This window comes from Haemaphysalis longicornis, unplaced genomic scaffold (assembly GCF_048455015.1).
Source record: "Haemaphysalis longicornis isolate Haplotype H1 unplaced genomic scaffold, Haemaphysalis longicornis Haplotype H1 scaffold_1, whole genome shotgun sequence".
In the NCBI taxonomy this organism is placed as follows: domain Eukaryota; kingdom Metazoa; phylum Arthropoda; class Arachnida; order Ixodida; family Ixodidae; genus Haemaphysalis; species Haemaphysalis longicornis.
This window is the reverse complement of record NW_027526203.1, coordinates 224,495,211-224,518,572: the sequence shown is the minus strand read 5'-3', so window position 1 is coordinate 224,518,572 and position 23,362 is coordinate 224,495,211. Positions and strand designations below refer to the sequence as shown.

Sequence of the window (23,362 nt, the reverse complement as noted above, 5' to 3'; positions counted from 1 at the left end):
GGACGTGGACATCGCTTTGGCCACCCTTTATATCAGTCCGGCAGCAACGATTGCGCAAAATAAACACTTCCTTGCCCTGCGCTTCGTTCCGCCTCCTCCAAGTACGCCTCCTCCAAAAGAGATACTCCAATCACTTACATACGTGGTGCATGTACGCCGCAGATTATCCCAACCGACCAGCCCATTGACTACCGTGGATCACTCCTGACATCCGCCACCATCGCTCCTGCCACTACGACCGCTGCTGAGGAAACCCCCATTGCACTGCCACCACAGCCCGGGCGGCTACATCGTTGTTACAACATACTCCCAGCAAGCAAGCTGAAACCACCTTATGGGTCGCTTATCCACACCAGTCATCAAGGGTATCCAAACAATTGCAGCCCTTCCCTACAACTAAATCAAATCATGCGGACTCCAGGACACACCTCCATCCCAGTAAATGAGGCGGATCACGCCGACACCACATTACCGTCGAGTGGTAACGGTTAGGCCGTACTTCCTCCCGTTCATTCCTCCTATCTGCACTGACATTCCCTGCCACTACCGACACAGCCGCCTCCACTATCCGCCACCTCACCCGTTTAACGCTTTTGGCACACACTACAAACCCAAACTTACTTCAACGCCCCCCTTCCACACCCAAATACTGCCCTTCCTATCCGACTGCCTGCCTGCTCATACCACCTATAGGGTGGGATGCCCTTACCACCTCTCCCTTCCCCAACTTCGTAGCAGTGGGAGTGCGTACTCCCCTGTCCGCGTCATAAAGGCCAAGAGCACGTGGTCTGACGGGCCTGAGCAGTGGCTACAGGTCAGGGCTTGCTGGACTGAGAAAAGGGGACCCTCTTTTTTAAAGACAATAGTCATTTTTTGGCTCCTTAAACGCGAATATTTTGGTCTGTCTTCGTACCTGCCCTCGATTCAGCCACCCGGTCAAAAGTTAAAAGTATACGTGAACGAGACGTCTATAGGTAAAACATTTCTAAACTACTTTAATCTCTGGCAATGTTCATACTTGTCAACATTGTTGAACAAAAAGAAAACATTGGGCGTATCTGAGGCAAGATATCAATACATAAGAGGTATTTGTATTGTTTTTTAAAATAAAAATACATGGCTGTTTGATTTTTCTGACTTGAAAACAACGTTTTGAGCTCAAAATACAAAAGGTGCACACGGCGTCTATATACTCGTAGCAACGTTCAAAGTTCAAAAGTAACAAAAGGTCCCAGTAGGTTGCGCGAGCAGTGGAACGCGGCAAAATTGAATTTTGCCGCGACGACATTTACAGCGAAGTGAGTAGATCAGCGGCCAATGTTTTTTAGGGTCGAAGCACTTTAGGGGCTCGGGCTGTCGGCGTCTGATGTATACTCACGGTACTAACACTGGGACACCCGTTTTCGAACACCTCGCGCTAGGACACTTCGTGTTTCAAAGACACGAGACTTACAGCCAAGCTGCATACTTCCACCCCCAAATGGTTTCATCTCCGTTGGCAAAAAATCCAAGGCGCCAAGGCCTAAGACTCCGAGCTCTCAGCATCCAATCCGCATTACATTCTTCATCATAACTTCGAAACTGCATCATACATCGAAACCACATCATGCATATTTCGCCCCTCCTAAGTTTTCACGTTAGTGGAGATGGCCCTTTTTTTTTTGTTTAGTTTTTCTTCGGCTCGAATACGCGTTTTACTACTCGCTGACTCAATCAGAAAACGCAGGTCATGCGGTAGGGCTTCATACAGAGGATAAAGACCCATTAAATCATTTGGGCTTTTGGTATCAGGCCAGGTGGTGCGTTGTGACTTTCTGTTGTTTGCGGATTTTATTCCCAGCCTAGGCAACCGAGTTTCTGACGGATGTAAAGAGTGAGAGCTCACGTGTTTGTTTGTATCTCCCGGCTAAATACTCCCCGATCATTCCTGCGCGGTAAAATCGCATCGTTCCAACCAGGAATCAGGGTTTGAGGAAGGATTAGCCCGGCCTTTAAGTTGACGCACTTGGCGGAAGGCGTTCTTTCTCAATAATTGCCCGAAGACATTTCGGCTGCGAACCCTTTCACACCGCTTTAAATGCTAATGACAGCGGCAGCGCAACTTTAAATTATTATTTCTGTGTGCGTTTCGGCGACATCCGGAAAATATATATACGGGGGCGTACGGCTACGAGCGTCACGGGTTTTCTTTTTCCTCTGGCAGAACTGCAGCTGCCCATTGGAACACGCACCAGAATTGCGCAAGAGTTCTACGTGAGAAAATACCACAAAGTGGAATATACCCCGCGGCAACGACACCGGGGGAGAACCGTAGAGCAAATGCGCACGGCTCGGATTTTCCCGCCTAGTTAAGTGATGGTATCGTGCAAATTACGGTGAAATCACGGAAAGCAAAACGCTGCAAAACTTTCAAGCAGGTGTTATCTTGATAGCGCTGCGACAAAATGTTAATGTCTCCTAAAAGATGGCTAGTGATAACTGCTGTAAGAGTGGTTCCTCCCTGTGATTGACGAAGATAAAAAACCAGGGAAGATCGCACTCACGTCCAAGACTTGAATGACGACGCTGCTGAAGGTGATCACTGCCGTACACACAGTTAAGTTTCAGCATCATTGTTTATTTGCATGGTTGCGGTGCTAGTAATCGTCTTTATATGCACCGAAGAGGTCGTCGTCTGCTTCGCGGCGAGTCGTGGATGCAAGGTCATCCTCAGCATTGTAGACTTCCACCAGGTCTTCGCCATCTACTCGAAGCAGCGGTGGCGGGATCTGCAAGTCTTCTCAGGAAGGAGGGGCATACTCGTAACCATGTCTACAATTATCCGCAATGGCTTCTAGAGAAAGCGGCGGCCGTGGTGACGTCTCCCCAGCAGGGTGTCTTTAAATCTTAGCATTAGCGCAGAAGTGTTTTGTGCGTGTGTGATAAAGGCACTGCAAGAGTTGGGGAATCGGTGTCGCCGCGAGGCACGCGCTTACGAGCGCTCGCCATTTTCTCACTCCTCGGGTTTTTTGTCAGTCTTTTTTTTTTTTTTTTTTGCTAAAGCCACTGCGCGCGTCGAGAACGCTAGGCGGCCGCCGCGAGTCACGCGCTCACGAGCGCTCGGCATTTTCTGTGTATTTTTCCTGCAACGGCGAACTTACGGCTTGTACGAACGCTCCGCTGTTAAATCAACGAAGCAACATCAGCTCATATTGGTTTACAGAGACAACAAAGAGAGACTGGGCTTTCAGCAAAGCTTAAAATATCAGCCCAACTAACGCCAGGGCTTGTTACTCCTTATGTAGGTGAACGAAGACAGGTGAAGACGCACGAAGAAATAAAAAAAATTAAAGCCGTTACACTCAGTGAGATCTGTCGGAAGTGCAGAGCAATGATTCGCCATAATGGGCTGCAGCGCCGTTATCCGCTCACTGCTGCCACCCAATGCATTTCAAATTTCCCGCCTTCGCAGTCCGCGCTCGCCCCCTGCCTGAAGCTGCACCAGCGGGAGCTGTTCTTTTTGTGCTTGCTTTGGAGCAGTTTTACGTTATTTCGAACGCGTAAATTTTTTTCTTGTGCGGCGTGAGCCTTTCTGCGGCATTTCAAACGCGCCATTTCTTTTTTGCGCGGCCGCTTTTTTCGCTTACTATCGTAAAAACCAACCGAACGAGCGTTCCTAACTAAAGGAACGCGGGGCTACCGGTTATATACACAGATTTTGCCTGAAATGTACCTGCAGTTTTCTTTGCGCTAAATAATGGGGAGATGTATGACAAGCGCCAGCAGTTCACGAGGTTTGAACGGTTATGACTATTTAAACCGCGCGGTTTTCGAAGCCTCAGCGTGACTCCCTGACTCCGGTACTGAAGGCTCTACTTGGGTCCGTCATCTCGCTGCGCCGCCTGATTCCGGCAGTCGCATCGAGCGTTAGCAAGCTAAGACGACAAGGAGAGCCCATAAAGTGCTCTGCACTTAAAAAAGCGGTAACAAAATTGTAAAAAAAAAAAAAAAACAGGAAATTTACGTCACACGCTACCACCACAGGAACAATAACTCTTTTTTACAGTATACAACAAACACGCAGTAAAATCCCAGCACGACATATGTACGAGAGTTTATAACGGCACACGTACTCATAAGTAGCAACACATGACGTGTCTACAGAACATTTTGCCGTGATTCAAGCCCTGTGATAGCCCTCACACCGCTCCTGGGCTCCTAGACAAAACTTTTTGATACATTGAGGGCACTAGTATCCAACCTGCATGCCTGAACTTTGCAGGGCCCGGCCCGCTGGCTCGCCGAACAACAGCCTTTCGAATTTACGACTACTGCCGGGTAAAAAAAGTAAGTACCGTATTTACTCGATTCTAAGCACCGCCTTTTAAGGGCGAAGCACCCTAGAGGATCGGGCTGTCGGCGTCTCATGTCGTCGTCATCGTTCGTCGTCGTATTCTCATGTGGTCACGGTACTAAAACACTGGGACACTCGTTCTCAAAGGCCTCGCGCTAGAACGTAACGCGTACTAAAAGAGCACACCGGGACACTTGTTTTCCAACGCTGCGCGCTAGAACACTTCACCTCCATGGGAAAAACGCGCACTAAAAGAACACACCGGGGCACTCGTTCTTAGTTCACGCTTACTTGCTTGCTTGCTTCTATTTCGCTCCGTACTCACTGTAACTTCGCAATTCGCAGTTCCCGTTTCGAATTTCACTTCTCCTCCGTCTTCCTAATTAGGATGTCGCGTATATCAGCGCGCGCCGTGCGGCAAGAGAGAGACTTACAATCTTTGAATACACTTGCACACTGCATGCTTCGCCCATCCCCAGGTTTCAGGTTAGTGGAGACGGCCCCGTTCCTTCCCCGATCGCAATGCCCAAAGTGACGGGGGTGCTTAGATTCGAAAAGCCTAAATTACCCCCCCCCCCCTCCACTCTTTTTCGCGGACCTATCCTCACCAGATGGGTGCAAGGAACAATGTTTTATTTGGCAAACATTCAAAAGAAAAATATGCAAAGACAGTGAATCCACCGCTTACGTCTGATACTCTGTCCACCTCCCTACCGTTCGAGTCCGTACGTTGTGCCATTTTGGGCCGCTGCTCTCAGTATCCCCCAGCAAGTCGTCTTCTCTTCCGTTGAAGTTGTTTGTAATTGACCACTTCATAAACGACCTGGTCACAACATCAACTTTGTAAATTTCTTGGCCACAACGTCATCTCGGGTCTGATTCCACGCGTCTGAAATCCACCTTGCGATGGTCGGTGCTTAGATTCCGATGCAAACTTTTTTTTTAACTTTTTTCCCCAAAGTAGTGGGGGGTGCTTAGAATAGCAAAAATGAAATGCCCTTGCACTTTTCCTAGATTAGCTAACGTTAACTACCAGTCTTCAAATTGGGCCACTCAGCCGAGCCATAGCAGGAGGTGTTGCTGATTGCTCAAGCGGCCTGCGTGCCCAGACGAGTGTTCTTACAAGGAACGTGCAAACTGCATAGCACACGTTCTAAACCGCGTGTCCGCTTGCCGGCGCGTCGGCATCCCAGCGTGGTGGGGCTTGCTAGGATTTTTGAAGATTTACAACGGTGTGCATGTGCGTGCACGCACACGCACACACACGGACACGCACACGCACACGCGTACACACACACGCACTCACACGCACATGCACACGCACACACACACACATACACAAACACACACACAGACACGTACACACACGCACGCGCGTGCGCGCACACACACACGCAGACACACACGCACACGCACACGCACGCACACAGGCACACAAACACGCACACACGCACATACACAAACACACATATACACAAACACACACGCACGCGCGCGCACACACACACACACGCCCACACAAACGCACGCACACACGCGCACACGTACACACACACGCACACACAGACGCACGCACACGCACACACACTGGCTAACGCCACAAGTCTTCCAAAATGATCGAAAAGGTTCGAATGGGGGGTTGACGAGGACTTGTCGCAAGCGTCGCGGGTTTGATTTACCATCACAGGTTGCTGAAAAGAGGGCCGCCTAGATATGTGGCGAACCAAGTTTTGTCGCTTTCTACAATGGAACTGTACGCTGCCGCTTTCCCCACGCACTACGCTGTGGCAGTGTATTCGTGTGGCTGTTATTAACACCGTCAAAAAGGTTAAATCTATAACGCTTTGCACTACACCAGCCTTTGACCGCAGGTTGCTGAGAAAAGTAACATTGAGGAATGTTTCGACATAACAGGAACTGCGATGGCAGAAATGTTCTGCTGTAGCAAAATCAGGCACTGCCCATGAGTTTGTATCATCTAATTAAAGAATTGTAAAGATTTTTTTAACGCCGCAGGAGCTACATAATGCACGCCTTGATGTGATCAGTCACTGTGTATTGCAGGACGCTGGTCAACTGGAGACGACTTCACTGATAGAGAGATCGCAGCAGATACAACTGATCAGAACGTGTGAGTATTCTTTTTCGTTTGGCCTTGACCGCGCACTGCACAGACTCACTGTTCCTACGGTGAACCACCAGTTACGTTGCCAAGACATGCCTTTCGCCAGTTAAACACGAACAAAAGTCTATTATCCATAGTTCTCTCTTCAACCAAAAGACAAATGTGCTTGAAACTGGCTTTGAAGCACGTGTTGCATCATACGAAATTCGTGCATTTCCCGTTAAAGCCACTTAAAATGAAATGTAACCATAAATACCAAATAATGCCTAAAAAAATCACGGCTGTGTATTCCAGGCGTCCTATCAAAAGTGATCTAGTTGGAGCCCGTTTAATTGTAACGACAAAGCACGCGACTCCTTTTAGATCAGAACAATCTAAAGCGCCTAAGTGGGTCAAGGAACGCGCGCACAAAGGTTGTCGCAATTGGTCACCCTTCGCCAATGTTGGCGAGCCTTGAATCGGATGCTGGCGATGAAATGATAACTGTAACCGCCAAGCGGTATGCGTGTGACCAGCGCGTGAACAGACGGCCGCTGGTGCATGCTTGTTCTCCGCGGAAGCCGCAACAGCCCGTCGGTCCATCCGGGAGCACTGCGGCGCCCGGTGGCGTAACAAATTCGCAACGTCCTTTCCCGGGAGCACCCAGTCCGCACACATCCTCTCCAGCCTTGTGATACTCGCGGCATGCTAATCTTTCCTCGACGCCCCCAGATTGAAGGAAATGAAGCCGCCGTCCTGTAATCCGCCCTGAGCGAGGGCTGCCCTTCGGATCGAAGCCAATAAAAAAATTGGACAGAAAGACAAACTGGAGGAATAAAAACGAAACAAAACGTGGCAAGAGAGAGAGGGGGGGATGACGGCAGTTGGTCGCTGCGAGAAAGCGGAGAGGTACGGACAGGAGGGGGGGGGCATCGACAGGAGCATTCGAAGGTGAGTCCAAGTGCGCATATCTGTCCGCCGCAGGGGACCAAGTAGTCATCACAAGCCGGATCACAAGCTTCGCTCAGGTGGGACACACATTCACCTCTTCACCGCCGCACTTCGCCCACTGTCTGCAAAACGGTACTCTGTTTTTCTCTCCCGAGATATTTTTGAACTTCGCTGCCTGCGTATTTCGTCTATACGTTCTAAGTGTACAAGCAATGGTGACAGCACTAGTTGCGACTGTGCAAATGTGGGCCGTTTGTTGTATATCGGCGCGACGAAAAAGCTAGGCAAGGATGGGACAAACAGAAAGATGCAAGGATGAAGCAGCACAGCGTCTCGCCTTGCCTTGTACTTTTGTTCATCCCATCATTGCGCGAAAAGCTGCGCGGGGCAGCAGGACTGCAGGACTGCTCCGGAAGAATTTCACATGGACCAGTTCGCGGCTGCGTCTTCTACATGCCGACGTGCCGGGGAGCTCATTTCCCACCGTGTTACCGGTGAAGTTCCGACCCAGCACAGCTCCTAAGTTGAATTCATGAAGGAAGACGGGAAGCACCCACGGAAACTCTGCAAACTTTGCACACAAACACCCCTGCCCCATGGGTTCTTTTTCGTTCGTGCATTAACGTACTGCCCTAATATGATCCAAGAAGCGTGCTATCGCATCTCCTATCCTAAGTTGCGCAAGCACAGAGGGTACGCTGACGTTTGAAGCAGATGTGTTTCGCGGCATGACGCATGCGCTTTGCTCGATTTCGATGTACTCAGTCTCTACTGAGATAATTAGGAAAGAAAAAAAGAAAAAAGAGCAAGGGGGCACACGGAGGTGACATGCACCTCAGTCTGGCGGCAAAGCCGGCTCGAATGTTACATTGTTCCCCACCACATGCGCACAGATCACAGCGGACTTTACGTCGTTGAATTCACGCATCACAAAAACGGAGATGACAGTTCCCGCGCCTTAAGAGTTGAGGGTCTTGCCGAAGAGTTCCGTTCGTTAAATGCAGCCAAAAGAAGAAAAAAAAAAAGATGCGCCTACAACGTGTTCGCCAAAATAGGAAGGAAATTGGGGTCACATACATTTATAATGGTTTCGCAGAGTTGAAAACGTTCATTTAGAAGGTGGAATTTCTCAGACCTCTGCTTGAAGTCGCGTTCATCGTGTTTTTAAGAATGCGGAAGAATCTCTTGGGTTCATCTGATAAGCCTAATGTGTTGGCGGCTCATCAGTTTAATCTGGCGCCCCGCAGACGAGAGGTACGCTGATCGAAGGAGATTGGTTGGTTGTAGGGTTTAACGCGCCGACGCAACGCAGGCGATGAGGCGCGCCGGAGCGGAGAGCTCCGGATTCATTTTGACCACCTGGGGGTCTTTAACGTGCGCCGAAATCTGGCACACCCGGGCGTTTTCGCATTTCGCCTCCATCAGAAAAGCCGCCGCCGTGGACGGGAATTGAACCCATGACCTCGTGCTCAGCAGCGCAAAACCTTAGCCACTAAGCCACCGCGGCGCGTCGGATCGCAGAAGACAAACAACACAGACCGACGGCTGTCGACGTCTTTGCCTTGTGTGCATGAAAGCCGAAAACGGCGCCGTGAGATATTTCTTCGGTCTGTCTCAACTTTGTTTATGAAGGATTGTCGGAACATCGAGTTGCCATGAAAAAAGGGAAATTTTCATTCCGCCACGCAATGTATACACTTTGAACAAAGGAGTTTGAAGCCTGGCGAAATCGGCAAGTGCCAAACATTCATTTGCCACAGGTGTAATGTGCAAAGGCACGTGTATAAAGCTTGGCTCCGTGTCCGTTTTGCAATACCTTTACGGCAGGGGTTTTCCATGGGGGTTTGGGCTTAAAGGAGGTGATTACTGCGACAGCCACACGGCAAGCACTTTCCCTGCTGCCTGGGAAGCATTCCACAAATGAGGGGGCAGGCACCACACTTACCTCGCGTGATACTATGTTTTACTCTTTTCCGTTGAGTAAACAAGCGTTCCCTCCGCAAAGCTGGTCAGACATCAAGGACGGAGACGTCCGTCTAGGCGGCATCAGGTTTTGACCTACAGCAGGTGTTCCGCGCGATAAAAATATGCCGGTTTCTGCGTTCCGAGCAACTGCAGAAGTCGATATGCAAAATTTTGGTTTTTCATTGTCACATTTTGTAAAAATTTGTCGTACTTTAAAGTTTTTTTTCGTTTTTTTTTACTGGCACAAGGCTGTGGGTTAGAACTTTTGCCTTCCCTTATGTGGCGAGACAGGTGAAAGCTCAATTCGACTTTTTGATTGCAGTATATGCTGTTAATTTTATTGCCCCTGCACAGTTTCTGCCGTAGAAAAAATCTGCAGTTATTCTGCTGCTAATTAGTAAAAAATATAGCCAGTGTAAAAAGTTAGGTGCGGGATACAAAAATTTAGTAAACAAACTTCAAGCATGGCAATAAAACCTGAGCCATGAATAACTCGTTCCATTCCGCGAAGGTAACGAGACAATAAGAATGAATAAAACAGACACGGAAAAATTACCTATACACTGAAAAAGTAACAGAACTACCTGGCCACAAGAAACCGAATATGGCGCCTTCCAATTAGTGCGAGCAGAACTAACTGAACATACACGTGCTTTTCGCATTTTAATGTTTTGTTTACAGCTTCAAATTTTGCAAAACACATACTCGACATGAACACGTGTCGTTAGATCGCTTACAGGCTTTATTCACAGACGCTATTGACTCAGCCACGCTGCACTAACAACTTCAAGGGAAATTTTGTTCAGCACAGGACAGCTCAGGCGGCTCTATTCTTTGCTAGTTGATTTCTTGGTGGGGATCAGCTGGAACAATGACGAAAAAACAGAGAACAAAATCCCGGGCCATCTCCACTAACGGAAACTAGGTGAGGGGCGACGTATGCCGTGTTTAAGTGTATTCTTGGTGCCTTGACTTTTTTACCAACGGATACGAAACCGTTGGGGGGTACGGGTATACAACTTTGCTGTAAAAGTATCTTGTTTTTTAAGCACGGAACGTTCTAGCGCGAGGCGTAAACGAGTGTCCCGGTGTATTTTTAGTACACGTTACTTTCTAGCGCGAGGCGTCAACTAGTTTCCCGGTGTACCGTGACTACATGAGAATAACGACGATTACGGCGACGGCGATGACGACAGAAGACAGCAACAGCCCCAGCCCCTAAGAGCCTCCGCCACTAAAAACAGGAGACACCACTGTCCTGTACAAGACAGCGCCTTGTACTGTCGATTATAAACGATAACGATCATTCCATAGGACCTTAGGCGACGACTAATCGGTTACATCCGAATTCAAATCATCTTTCTTCTATGAGCAGCATCTAAATTGTGTCCGCTGCAAGATGTGCTTCCCCACACCCCCCTCTTCCAACTGCTCCTATCCCGCGCGTATTTTTTCCGTCTAATTCTTTTAAAATACAAAATTGATTTGTCACTCTTACAAAGCTCGAACATTTTCACAAAAAACGGCCATTGCCAAAACATATCGCGGAAATTGCTTTCCCCAGAAATAGTAATACCATGATTTTGATTATGCCCAAGGAGTCTTCTGTGCTTGCGTAAACTTCTACTGAAGTTCTCAATGATCGCTAAGTTATGGTCCTGCTCGTTTTCTGTATACTTGGCAGACTCTAATAAGAATCGGTTCGCGTCGAAATGTCTCAGCAAGTATATATATAGGATCCACAGATTTTGCGCGGTTTGTTTTTCCAAAATTCCGCGCTTCAGAATTTACCGCGCATTGCAATCTCAACCATGCTGCGGATACAAAAGCGACCTTTTCTAGTGTTTCCCTAATCCGACTTACGGCGCGCTCAACCACTTCGTACTCAGGATGGTAGAGAAAGCCAACTTTCGGGTATCCTTCGCTCCCGAAAAATGGGCATCCTCGATTTACCAGTCCTGGACGGTCCGCGGACAGTCCGCGGAGGATCCGGGACTGATAATCAAGGAGGCCCATTATTTTTGGGTCTGCTTCACCACAAGGCCCCTCAACGTGCAGCCATTTCGCGAGCAAAACAGGCCAGTGAGGACCGCATAATGTGTTGCGGAAAACATGGGTCTGCGCTGCGGCATTACGCGATACGCGTATGACGCTTCGCATTGCATTGTGCGATGCCACAATGGTGGAAGCCATTTTGAATGAAAGGGTGCCCGTCCTGATTACTTGTCACGCCCGCCTACTTTGGTTCATGTGCATCGTAGCGAAAAAGGCTGAGGGACATTTGTCAGAGTATTTGGGGAGGAAAACGCGTACGCGTAGCCGAGCAAGGAAATGCGTATGGTTTCAGTAGAGAAATGCAGGAAAGCGCATAAAACGGAACGCATCGAAGTATGATAGCAAAAGGGAGAAGCGACCGCGGTCTAAGGCAATCCCTTGACTCTGCTTCCCCACGACGCATTTGAGGAATCAATTCATGTCGCCAACGAAGGAAATTCGCCGAATTACCGCAGCGCGCATTACGTATGACTGAAAGTAATAGCGTGTGCTGTGTCGCTGTGAAATGCGCAACGTCGTGCTAGCACTGTGCGGCGCCAGAGCCGTCAACTTGTAGGATGGGCATCGTCATTGCCCTAATTTGCTTTGTTGGCGACATATAGATTGGTCGCTCGAGTATGTTGGGGGCAGCTGAGCCAAGGGATCGCCGTAAATGGAGAGCAACACTCTCTGCTTTTATGCATTTCCCCCCCTAAAGCTCAGGAGCCAATTCATACTTTCCGGGAGTTTAGGTGGCGTGGGTCCACTTTATATTTCTTATTACATTGAAACTTGCTTCTTGCCCAATCGCCGCGCACTTCAAGTACACAACAACGAGAGACGTATAGAAAACACCAAAGAAGAATGCCCGAAAGAAAAAAAGTAAATTTATTTCCACCAGGATCCCCTAGTCCGGAGCTCCCGGGATAGTCGACAGGGCCATCTCTGCGAGTTCAATCAGTGTCCTTTGCCCTTCCGCGCTAGAGTCAGCCAGCCTCCTTTCCCATGAGAGAGAGAGAAATGACCTTTATTGCGTTGTCCGGCGGGGGGTGCGGGTCAGGCCACGCAGGGCTTCGCCGTCACCCCTGTCTATCTACCTATTCTAGGTATCGGGCTGACCTCGAAGCAATGGGCCTGGCCTGCGGCTCGGGCTACTAGGGGTGTCCCCGCCCCGCCCCCTGTCACCGTTCCCGAGGGAAGCAACCGGGGGGGAGCGCGGGTCCTCCTTTCGCCGTTGCCGCGCCAGAGCAGCCCCGAGCCGCTGGACGGCCCTGAGCTGGAGTCCGTGCTCCGTAGAGCCGATCATGTCGCGAACGTCCGGTGGGAGGCCGCGGCGTCCGTCACGCGCACAGTGTTCTTCGCAGCCCCACATGAGATGGGCAAGGTCCGCGGGCACTCGCGCACACACACTGCACTCACTTCGTTCGTAGAGGTCCGGGCACACGTGGCGCGCGAGCGCCGGCGTGAGAACCGTTTCTGTCTGCAGTTGCCGCAGGAGCACTGCCTCCCCTCTCGTAAGCCCCGGATGGGGGGGGGGGGGGGGGGGGGGGGCGAGAAGGCTCGTCTCCCGTGCCTGTACCACCGGAGCGTGGCGCCGTAGGCGGTCAGGGGCTCCGCGTCGTCATCGTCGTCTTGCTGTTCTTCTCCGGGCTCGGAGGGGGGTCGGGCTAGGGGGGGGGGGGGGGGGGGGGGGACGTGGCTCGGCACGTGGCGAGTAGGATTGTATATGGGGGGAAGTTTGGAGTTCTGTGTGCCAGTCCAGAGAGTATAATAGACGTTGGCGTAGACCCCGCTGTTAGGACACTTGGGGGTCTCCGGTAGTCGCTGGAATCGGTGTGTAAGGTGTACAGTAGGTAGCGTGTTTGTCTGAATCTGCCTTAGTACACCGGATTCCCGGTGCGTGAGTGTTTCGTGTGGTTTTGGGTGCTTGTGTCTCTTTGGACGGCATTTCGGTAGCAGACCTCTGGTGTCAACTGATTCTTGATATCCTGGTTGCGTCCTACGTTCCCTTGAATGTGGAAGTGCGTGCTCAGGCGCCCGGTGGTTTAACGCTCGGGCGAGTGCGTGTGCGCTCCCATTTCCTGGCATGCCCTCGTGCCCAGGTACCCAGATTATCTTGTAGCACTTCGGACTTGTAGCGAGGAGCTTGTTGAGCATGTGAGCGGTATTTCTGTGCATTCTGTTGGAGAGAAGTTGTCGGCATGCAGCCTCTGAGTCGGTGTAGATGTACACTGTACCTGTGCCTGGCGCAGAATGGCAAGAGTGCTTTATATAACGCGCGATTGCCCTTGTCTCCGTATCGGTAGTTGCGTTGAGGTCAAGTTCTGTGCCTGCTTTGATGAGGGCATGGCTTAGGTGCACGACAACGGTGACACCCGTCCCATCTCGGGGGCTGGCGTCCATGTACTATCGTTCTGGTTGTGGCTCTGTTTTGTTGATCTGCTTCAGGATGGCCTTAATGCAAAGGATTCGTCTTTCTTTGCTCATCTCCGGACGCATATTACGGCTTAAAGGAGCAGTGCAGATTTTACCCCGTACGTTCGGCTCTAGTTGTTCGCGCGTGCTTCCCTCATATTGGCTGGTGTCGTATCCTAGATTGTGAAGGACGCCTATGCCCTGTGTCGGGCTTCGCAGTCGTTGCAGCTGACTGCAGTCCCCCCAAAGAATTTGTTGTGCTGGTGTCTTCCAGTGCCTTTGCTGAGGTACATGTGGGCACCCCGAGTGCGATTTTATAGGTTTTTCTTAAAAGCACCTTTCTGCTTTTGAGTTCAGATTTATTGAAAATTTGGTAGGGCAAATGACAAAGTATACTGCAAGTGATCAGAGCTGTGTTAAGGCGAAGGACATAAGCTTCCCGGAGACCCCGGTGCCTATTCGTGATTCTTCGGAACATGTGTATCCCCTGATTTCCCTGATCAGGGGATACACATGCGCGGTGACGCGGTTTACGAATTGTATGGTTGGCTTTTGGGTTGCTTTGTAATGTTAATCCGAGTATTTTATGTGCGAGCGCTAGGGTATGTCTATACCTTGCAGCTGCACCTTCAGTTGTACTTATTGTTTACTGTTGTGTTTAGTTACCACAAGAAGCTCTGAATTTTCAGCAGAACAGGCGAGGCCACCGCAACTGGCGTAGCGCTCCATCACTTCGGCGGATTGCTGAGGTGCTTCTTCGACTTGTGCTGGGGAGCCTCTTGTTGTCCATATGGTTATATTATCGGCATATATTGCATGTTTGATATCACTGAAGCGGTTCAGTTGCGCTGGTAGGTCCTTCATTGTGATATTAAAAGAAGGGGCGATAGTACGGAACCCTGAAGCGTGCCATGGTTGGAGGCTTTCTTTGCACGGGATTCGAGGGATCCCAGCGTGAGTGTGGTCATCGATCCGGTCACGCAAAAGCTCCGCACATAGTTGTATATTTTTTGGCAGCAGTTAGTTTCTTGCAAGGTGTCAAGTATTACGTTACGTGATCGTTATCAAATGCCTTCGAGAGGTCTAAGGCGAGGACGACTCGAATTTCAGTAGTGCTAAGGTTGTCTAATATATCCTCGTTTTGTTGGAGGAGGCAGTCCTGTGCCGAGATCCTCTCTCTGCAGCCAATGAGTGTGCGCAGTAGCGCGTTCGTGTCCTCGAGGTACTATAGTAACATTACCTCATTAATATTACCTTTCCATGAGTTTACCCAAACAGGATGTTAATGATATGGGCCTTAAATTGTGTAATCAAGTTTTTTTCCTGGTTTAGGTATTACTAGTATGACCCGAGCCGTCTTCTATGTTATCGGGATCCCACCTGGTTCCCAGATATCATTCCTGAAGGCTGCAAGCGGGCATAGTCCCCATCTGAGAGATTCCTGGTGAGCTTGTACTGAATTGTGTCCGGTCCTGGTGTCGTGTTCCGTTTCGTAAAGTCCGGGGCAGCCTGCCTTTCCTCGTGGTAATAAGTCCATTCTATTATTGACGGAGGAAACGCCTTAGTACAAACACAATAAGTATTACCACTCACCAGCCCAAACAACTAAAATGAAACACCAACTGACCCAATGCACCGATCTAATACCCTTGACAACCCGTATATTCGTTTTTGACGTCAATACGCTTATTGCCTATAGCGTTAATCTTTTTTTATCGTAATCTGCATCCCGATACAGGAAAACTGCAAGGACCTCGATACTTGATATAATTAGCCGCTTCATATCTATTGAGTTAATTTGCTGACGCATCCATGCTGTAATAGGTTTTAATACTGGTAGCCTTACCCTCGTATTCTGAAAACCATCTCCACTCGAACCTCCAGTATAGGAGATCCTTGAAAGCTATTATCGCATGTAAAAGCATTGCAGCCTCCTCCACTTAGCCGAATCGAGGAAACACGCGGAGTGGAGGACTGACTCAGAATTCGGCCATTAGTGCGCTTCTTAAGATGGGTCTTCAGTCCGTGTGTGCATCCCAGTCTGCTGCCACCTTCACGATGTGCCGGACGGTGACTCCACGCTCTGTGCTCTTCTTCACCGGCGTAAGTGGCGGGGCCGTACTCACTATTCCGCACGTTACCGGCAGTGCAGGATGACACGTCCCTCACACCAACAGACGTCATCACAAAAAGCCAGTGCAATACTCCCAGCCCTGTGTAGCCATAGAGGTAATGCAAAAACCCAAATTTCTATGCCCGAAACTCATTTTTGAATTCCAGCAGTTCCTCCTTACGAGGAGCGGGAATGATGGTGCCCGTACGTTGTGAGACCTTCAATCTCGATCCCCACGTCAAGGAGGATCCGGCAGCTCGTCTGCAACGACCAAACCCCGCTGCGCACCTCAAGTTCATTGACCAGCATTAATTTTAACGCTTTCAGTATTAAACACGCACACGCACGCGCGCGCTTGCGCACACACACGCACACACACACACACGCACACACACATGCACACGCACGCACGCACACACACACGCGCGCACGCACACACACACACGCGCACGCGTGACGCACGCACGCACGCACACACACACACACGCGCGCGCACGCACGCACACACACACACACACACGCGCGCGCTCGCACACACACACACACGCGCACGCGTGACGCACGCACGCACACACACGCGCGCACACACACACACACACACACACGCACACGCACGCGTGACGCACGCACGCACGCATGCACACACACACACCTGGGCACAAACATCAGCGCACACGCCCACGCAACAGTACCGTGAACATGCACCCACATTCACCGGTGCATAATCACAAAAGATATTTTGGGGAGCTGCACCGCTATTGTCCATGGGACTCCACGGATTCTGTAGCCCTCGCAGCAGTGGCCGCGGTGCCATGGTGCCAGACACTGTGCCGCTTTGACGGCTGGCACAAGACGGCTACACCGGAAACCTACCTGTCACCGCGCAGCTTCAAAATTACGACCGTTCAACATCCCGTAGATCTGACACAGGGAGCCGGAAGGGGTGGGGGATAGAGAGGGACGTATTTTAGGATATTTATCTTGTGTGCGGGCGACGTTAAGGCGCGCACGAGACAGAATAGTCTCACCAGGACTGCGTAGACCACGTGGCGTAGGTCTCTAGAGTACAGTCGGTAAAACGCTTGTCTATAACAGCGATTTCAACTTCAACCAGCTACTACCGAAAACTGCCGAAACATACTCGTTCCAAACATGTCGGAGGCAAAAGCGAAGGGCTAAGACTTCAGAATTCCGGAGTCGTTTTATTCAAATCCCGCTCCGTCGGGGCAGGATAGGGCTGAGAGTACGAAAGCTGTGTTATAGACAAGCCTTTTACCGGCTGTACATGTCTGCATTATCCCATATCAGTGCACCGAGAAAGGCGCGACTAATGCGCAATAAAGAATGCAAGAGAGATGGAATCACTTCCGGTAAGTGGCAGGAGAGTAGTACACTGACTACGAGCGCCAAAAGCTGTCTGGTCGAGATTACATTTTCTGCTACATCACAGTGAGGGCGATGCCACTATAGCACTAGAGCGTGTAGCCTGGATGAGCAGGGAGTGTATTTGAAGGGCAGTGTGGTCTTTTCAGCCTCAGCCAGCACGACGCCACGGATGGTGCAAGGAGCCGGATAAATTTGTGGTGAAGGCACTTTCTGCTTACGTCCCGAAGTGCCTCGTCAACAAAAACCTTATTTGGCTGGTTATACCTACCGCAGTAGTTTACCTGCCGGAAAAGCACTGAACGTTTCCTGGGCATTACGCGACGAAGGCTCAATTTACACTCACGAAGGACGTATTTTTGTTTGACTTTGAATGACGTCTATACAACTGTAAACATTACAAACCAGCAAGCATAAATAGGCGACATGTAAACAGAAAATACAAATATTGAGCCAGTACGGCCGCACGTTACACTGTCGAGCGAAGAGGATGTATGCGTATTACTGTCTCCAGAGCCACACATATCCATACATCCTCCCCTGAGTTAACAAGCGCAACATAAACTGGATCCCACGTACAGGAATCCTCACAAAGATTAGTTTGACGTTGCATCACGCCTTTTACATGCAGCAGAGGGAAAAGCAAGGAATGCTTGTGATCATGTAAATAAAAACTCCTGAATGCGCGGCACATTCCACGGTAACAACAAACTCAGTATTGCTAAAGAAAGTCGCAGCACACAGAAATCAGTACTTCAGGCTAAAATATTCTCGTGATATTCCCCTTGAACAGTTTTTCAGTGCATTTCCCTTAGGTGGCAACCGCAGCCAAGTGGAATATATAAGATCAGAACCCTCGTTCCGGTATTCTCATTACTCGCATTGTTCGTTGTTCGAATCTATATGTGCTATTTTATGCCCTGCTATGTCCTGCTAAGTGCTGTGAATATTAATCATTGTGGACGTCGTGGACAGTTTCAATTGGGTGAGAGCGATTATTCAAAAAATGCACGCAATATCGGAATTTTACATTCAGTTATCTATAATATGCTCCTGTATTAAGGAAGGGATGTTTTAAGGAGTAAGTTAATTTGTGTCATAAACAAAAATGTTCTTTTTTGTGTTACACTATTTTAGCACGTGATTACTAAAACAAACTATTATCTTTAATGATTCACTGGCGATCAATGAGAGCAAAAATCATTTCTTGTCGCATTGTTGAGCCGGCTCCATGAACCTTCTTCTGCGTGAGCAATGCGATTCTTTTCAGCGAAAGCTGCAAAGCAGGTCACATTGCGCAGAAACCTGCGGTGATGCCAAAACAAACGGCGTTATTTTCCCCAACGTCTTCGTCAATGCGGGCAGTTGGCGAAGAAACTAAATGCGAACCCTCGGAATCGGGGTCGTCCACGCGTCAACAGGCAGCCTTTCCCTGCAAACTTTTTTTTAAATCTGGGGGGTTGTATGCGCCGAAACTGCGCCATACGACGCGCAGTAGTGAAAAGATTGAAAGAAGGGTTGTTGTGCGTTTACAAGCCGCTTTTTTTTCTTTTTGTCTTTAAAGGGGGCATTTCTTCATGCCGGAAGACTACCTGAAGACCTTCAGCAGAGTCACCATAAAATATTTAGGGCAACCAACCAGAGTGCACCATTTGTCCAATTGGAAGTCCCTTTATGCGTTAAAATGGCTTGGGAAAATCCGGATGCTGCATAGAATTCGTCAGAGAACGATGTCAGTGATTCGCTACATATATATATAGTACAAGATCGGCTGTTTAAATCACATGCATGATATCAGGGACTGGGTGTGGTTAATCCCGGTCGTCGCGGACGGCTTCGAATTGCAGAGACCTGTAACCGCCTTCAACGGGTTATGTGATACTGGCTGCTGTTCCTTTTGTGCGTTTCCACAATTGACTATAAAAACACATTTGAGTTCGCCAAGCTGGAACAAACTCGTAGACCGTAAACACTTCATAATAATTCCCCAATTCTTCCAGCAACAAATGAATGCTCTCAGCGTATATGAATGTGTGACTCAAGCTACGCTGTATTATATTTTATTGTTCCCTCCTGTAGTGGAATCATGGTATTTCGGCTTTCTCTCCCAGTTGTATGAGCGAGATCAAGGTTGAGTGCGTGTACATGTACGTGTTACACCTGGTCACTTGAATCAATTTGGAGGGCGAGTAAATCTCGGCCTGCCATCAGATTCCTTACGCATTCCTGCCTCTCATTTCTCGATGACTCGCTTGGTAATGAAACATACAAGCGATGCCGTACACTGCATTCTTACTGACTTCTTTTTCTTTGTTATTCCCTCCTCCTTTCAGGCTGCGTTGCCGTAAACAACAATAGAAATCATGGCATTCTGCCACAGATCATGCGGTACGTATAACTTCCCAGTCGTATAACTGCAGCATCTAATGCTTCAATGTTTAACGTAAACAGCAAGTCCCGTGTGGGAGCAGAGCGATCCTTGGCGTGTCACATTGCGGACTTAAATTCAAAAGAACCCTCATGGACATTTCGGAACACAGAGAGTACCTGTAGTGCACGAGAGGGAGGCAGCAACCACTACGGCGTGTTTCATGACACGTCATGTTGATTTACGAATTCGTCACATTGTAGCGATGATACAGAGGCGTTCATTTCTTTAAGATGCCTTCCATCACATACAGATGTTCTCATACACGGGACGATGGAGGCAATTTTGCATTTTCATGCACATGCGTACGCGAAATGAGAGAGTACACGTGTTTTAGCGGCCACCACCCAGCGCGATACCCGCTTTATATTCACAGCGCTTGAAGGAGAGGAGACCGCGGAGGAGAGTCGCGCATGCGCGCACATGCGCACCGGAGCAGCTGTTAACGCAGCGTTAACGCAGCGAAGTGCGCGCCAACCAAGCGCGCCAGCTAACGTTATGCTAATGCGCCCGAGTGAGAGTGTTGCACACAGCTGTGGGAGAGGCGAACGGAGGAGGGCTGCGGACGGACGCCGCCGCCGACGACGACGACGCAGGAGGGACACGCCTCAGAGCAAGAGATGCGCCGCATCTAAAAAAAATCGTGTTATAAAAACGGCGCGTGCCTAGGCAACACCTGGGCAAGACCAGAGCCCAGTGGAAACGCGTGAAGGGCGATGGCGGCCAGTTCACTGCTGACGAATCACGAGGCTATCGCAGCGTAGCGAAACGTGAGAAGCGACCTACTGCAGTGGAAAAACGTTTACCCACTACGCGGCGCTGCACTAAACTTACCGACAAGTAGTGCTCTCGAATTTACACCTCAAGAATTGTTGAGGTGTTCCGTAGCCTCATAAATGGTGATGCGGACGTAAAACTGTATGAGAATTATATTATTTCTCGTAGAAACTGTATTAGACGGTACGACATCTCATGTGAGATGTCATACATATGACTGAGACATGCGAATTATCATATAAGGTATAAGATACCGAAGTGAGAACACGTTATGTACCATATGAGATGTCCTATCTAATAATGAGGCAGAATGATGTAAAATATGGGACCTCGTTCGTTTTAGTGACGTCATACAGCATTTAAAGTGAGACCTCATAGATTATTCATTAGATGTATCCAGTGCCACAGGAATAAAAATGCACTGTCACTACCTCATCTCGCTCTTCAAGTAGCTAACAATATGCTATGAGCTAATATTGTATTGTACCTTTTTTGTTCGTTTTGCTTGCATTTTAACAACGCTCCCCTCTGTAATGACTCTCGCCCTGAGTGTACATGAACAAATGAAATAAGAATAAACATATTGGTACCTGGAAAGTTACTTTTAACGATCACTACAAACTTCGGGCATGTACATTTGTAAAAAAAAATGAACTGATAAATTGGACACCTCTCTTTTTTTTTTCATCCTCTAAACAGCGCTTCTGCTACTGATGGCGACTCTCACCACTCGTAGCATGCTGGTCAGCGCCGCACCACAGGAAGGGCGATTGGGATTAGGCTCACTGGTGAGAAAAGCAGTACTTTCCTGACATCATTCGCCTAAAAAGACCCTGTATGCCACGGTCCAATGTGTAGTTGCTTAGCGCGCATGCAGTGTGTCACATTTTGCTAGACCACACCCTCTAAAAGATGTCACAGCCATTCCGTAGCCAGAGAGCACTGATCACGTATTTGGTTTGAGCATGAGCTATGGGCGTTAACGTTTTCGGTGACAACGTTTCGCGATGAATGGCTGAAAGCAAAGGTTCGTTTGAGAAATTTCCCAAAACATTTTTTGCGGGGTCCTGTTTTGCGTGATTTAGCGACGGGATGAAATGCCGTTACTTAAGAACAAATGGTAGAACAATTTTGCTTCATTGCTTCCTTACCGACTTGTTTCGACGGCTGAAATGTAGCAGTTCAGGTAAGGCCATTGCTCCATCTTGTATACTAACTGCTTTCAGAAACACGCGGCAGCCTATAATCTAACGTATGCGTTAAATTCCCTGTAAAAGCAATGTCTCTAACAAAACAAAAATTTTTGTAGCGGTAAGCTCATTTTTCTTTTGTCATGCAAGTAATATACTTTTGTTTGCTCAGTAGCACGGAACTATAGCTCGTTTCAGAAGCTGCGTGCAGTACTGTTGAGGCTACATTGTTGCCAACAGTCCGCCCACTGTGGGCGCCTAATTCACTGTGAAGGAAAACAACAAAAGGCGCCGGGGCCTTGCGGTTCCACCTCCCCACAGGGGAGATGGGAATGTCCTTTCGGGGTCCCCTTCACGGTGAGTTACGCGTGCTCAGTGGGCGAACTGTTGACAGTAATGTAGCGTCTACAGTGCTGCACGCAGCTTCATAAATGGACCATAGTTAAGGAACATGTAACTTTGAACGCTACTCACCAGAAAACGCTACAAAAACACGAGCAAATTAATCATCCGCTGCTGAGTAAAAGCAGCAACGGGTAAACTCTGAGCCCGCATGCTATATTGGTCCAACTGTTCTGCACCAAACGCCAACTTCATCATAACACAAGCACACCACGTCGAAGTGGAATGACGTGCTCTTGCGTTGACGAGAATCGCCCACCAACTAACCCAGCGACGTATCCATCAAAAATGAACCCGTCTGCCATACAGAGGGAAGACGTGAGCGCTCGTGTTTTCACACCACCCGGCGCCTGCAGCTAGGTTGATTCCCATCTCAGATTCTTCACATTTGATCCTCACCCCGCGAAAGAACCGTTATCAAGGCGAAAGACTGAAGTGCCCCATTGTGCGGAAAAGCGTTACTGTCCGGCACAGAAAATGGCCTCCGCTGAAAAGGGCAAAAATACTCACAAAAATGTCGAAATTTGTGTCAAAGTGCGTGCCTAGATTAATTCCTATGGATTAAATCAATTACTTTGGAAGGAAAATTGTATGCATTGGAGTTCATGTGAGAATTGAACACTGTCTCCAGAGAAGGAGCTGGATGCGTGACCACCACGCTACATCAGCATCTTGCCAGTGACGAAGCAAGAGTTAGCCCAGTGCGAGCCGCGCTGACGTCATTTCACATGACAGGTGCACGTGACCCACGTGATTAGAACAGATGGACCCCAGCCACGGACAACTCTGATATCGTCCTGACCGCCCCTGTCCAAAGGCTTCGTAGGCGTCTGCAGTTATCACTGCGAGGCATAGAAAACCAAGCATTCGCCTCTTCCCTCTTAGGGCGACGCAAACAATGCAGACAATTCCCGCACAAATGTTGTTCTTTTATGTTTAATGTTGTCCTTGACGCCTTTTAGTGCCGTCGAATGTTCCAGTTAAACTGCTAGCTGAACTTTAAGGCATTTGCTTCCGTAACTATAGGTACAAGCAAGCCCGACACTTTCGCTTGTTGCAAGCACACGAGGCGACGGCGGCAGGATAGCCTGAAACCTGCCGGGGCCCGCTCGTCGCATCTATGGAGCCATGCAGTCCCATCGAATCGACGCCTCCATTTCCTCGTCATGCATCGGCAGCATTTCTCACCTTCAGGGCGTCATAGCCAATCGTCCCCTGCCGTGACTGTGCTGTCCTGTCTGTAACCTGTGTCGTCATGTGCTGTCTT

At 49.2% G+C, this 23,362-nt stretch overlaps 1 protein-coding gene across 2 annotated transcripts in view; it reads left to right on the top strand.

Moving 5' to 3' along the window:
* Positions 1-7,355: 7,355 nt before the first annotated feature.
* Positions 7,356-23,362, top strand: part of LOC144142294 (pancreatic lipase-related protein 2-like) — a 31,920-nt gene continuing 15,913 nt past the window's right edge. The window contains exons 1-4 of one of the 2 annotated variants that reach the window (XM_077673693.1): positions 7,405-7,520; positions 18,863-19,030; positions 19,632-19,686; positions 21,203-21,291. In XM_077673693.1, the coding sequence (XP_077529819.1) occupies positions 19,662-19,686; positions 21,203-21,291 (114 nt within the window). In that variant the 5' untranslated portion in view covers positions 7,405-7,520; positions 18,863-19,030; positions 19,632-19,661. Of the gene's footprint in view, positions 7,521-18,862; positions 19,031-19,631; positions 19,687-21,202; positions 21,292-23,362 lie in introns of both variants that reach the window. The other variant, XM_077673700.1, reaches the window with a different exon arrangement.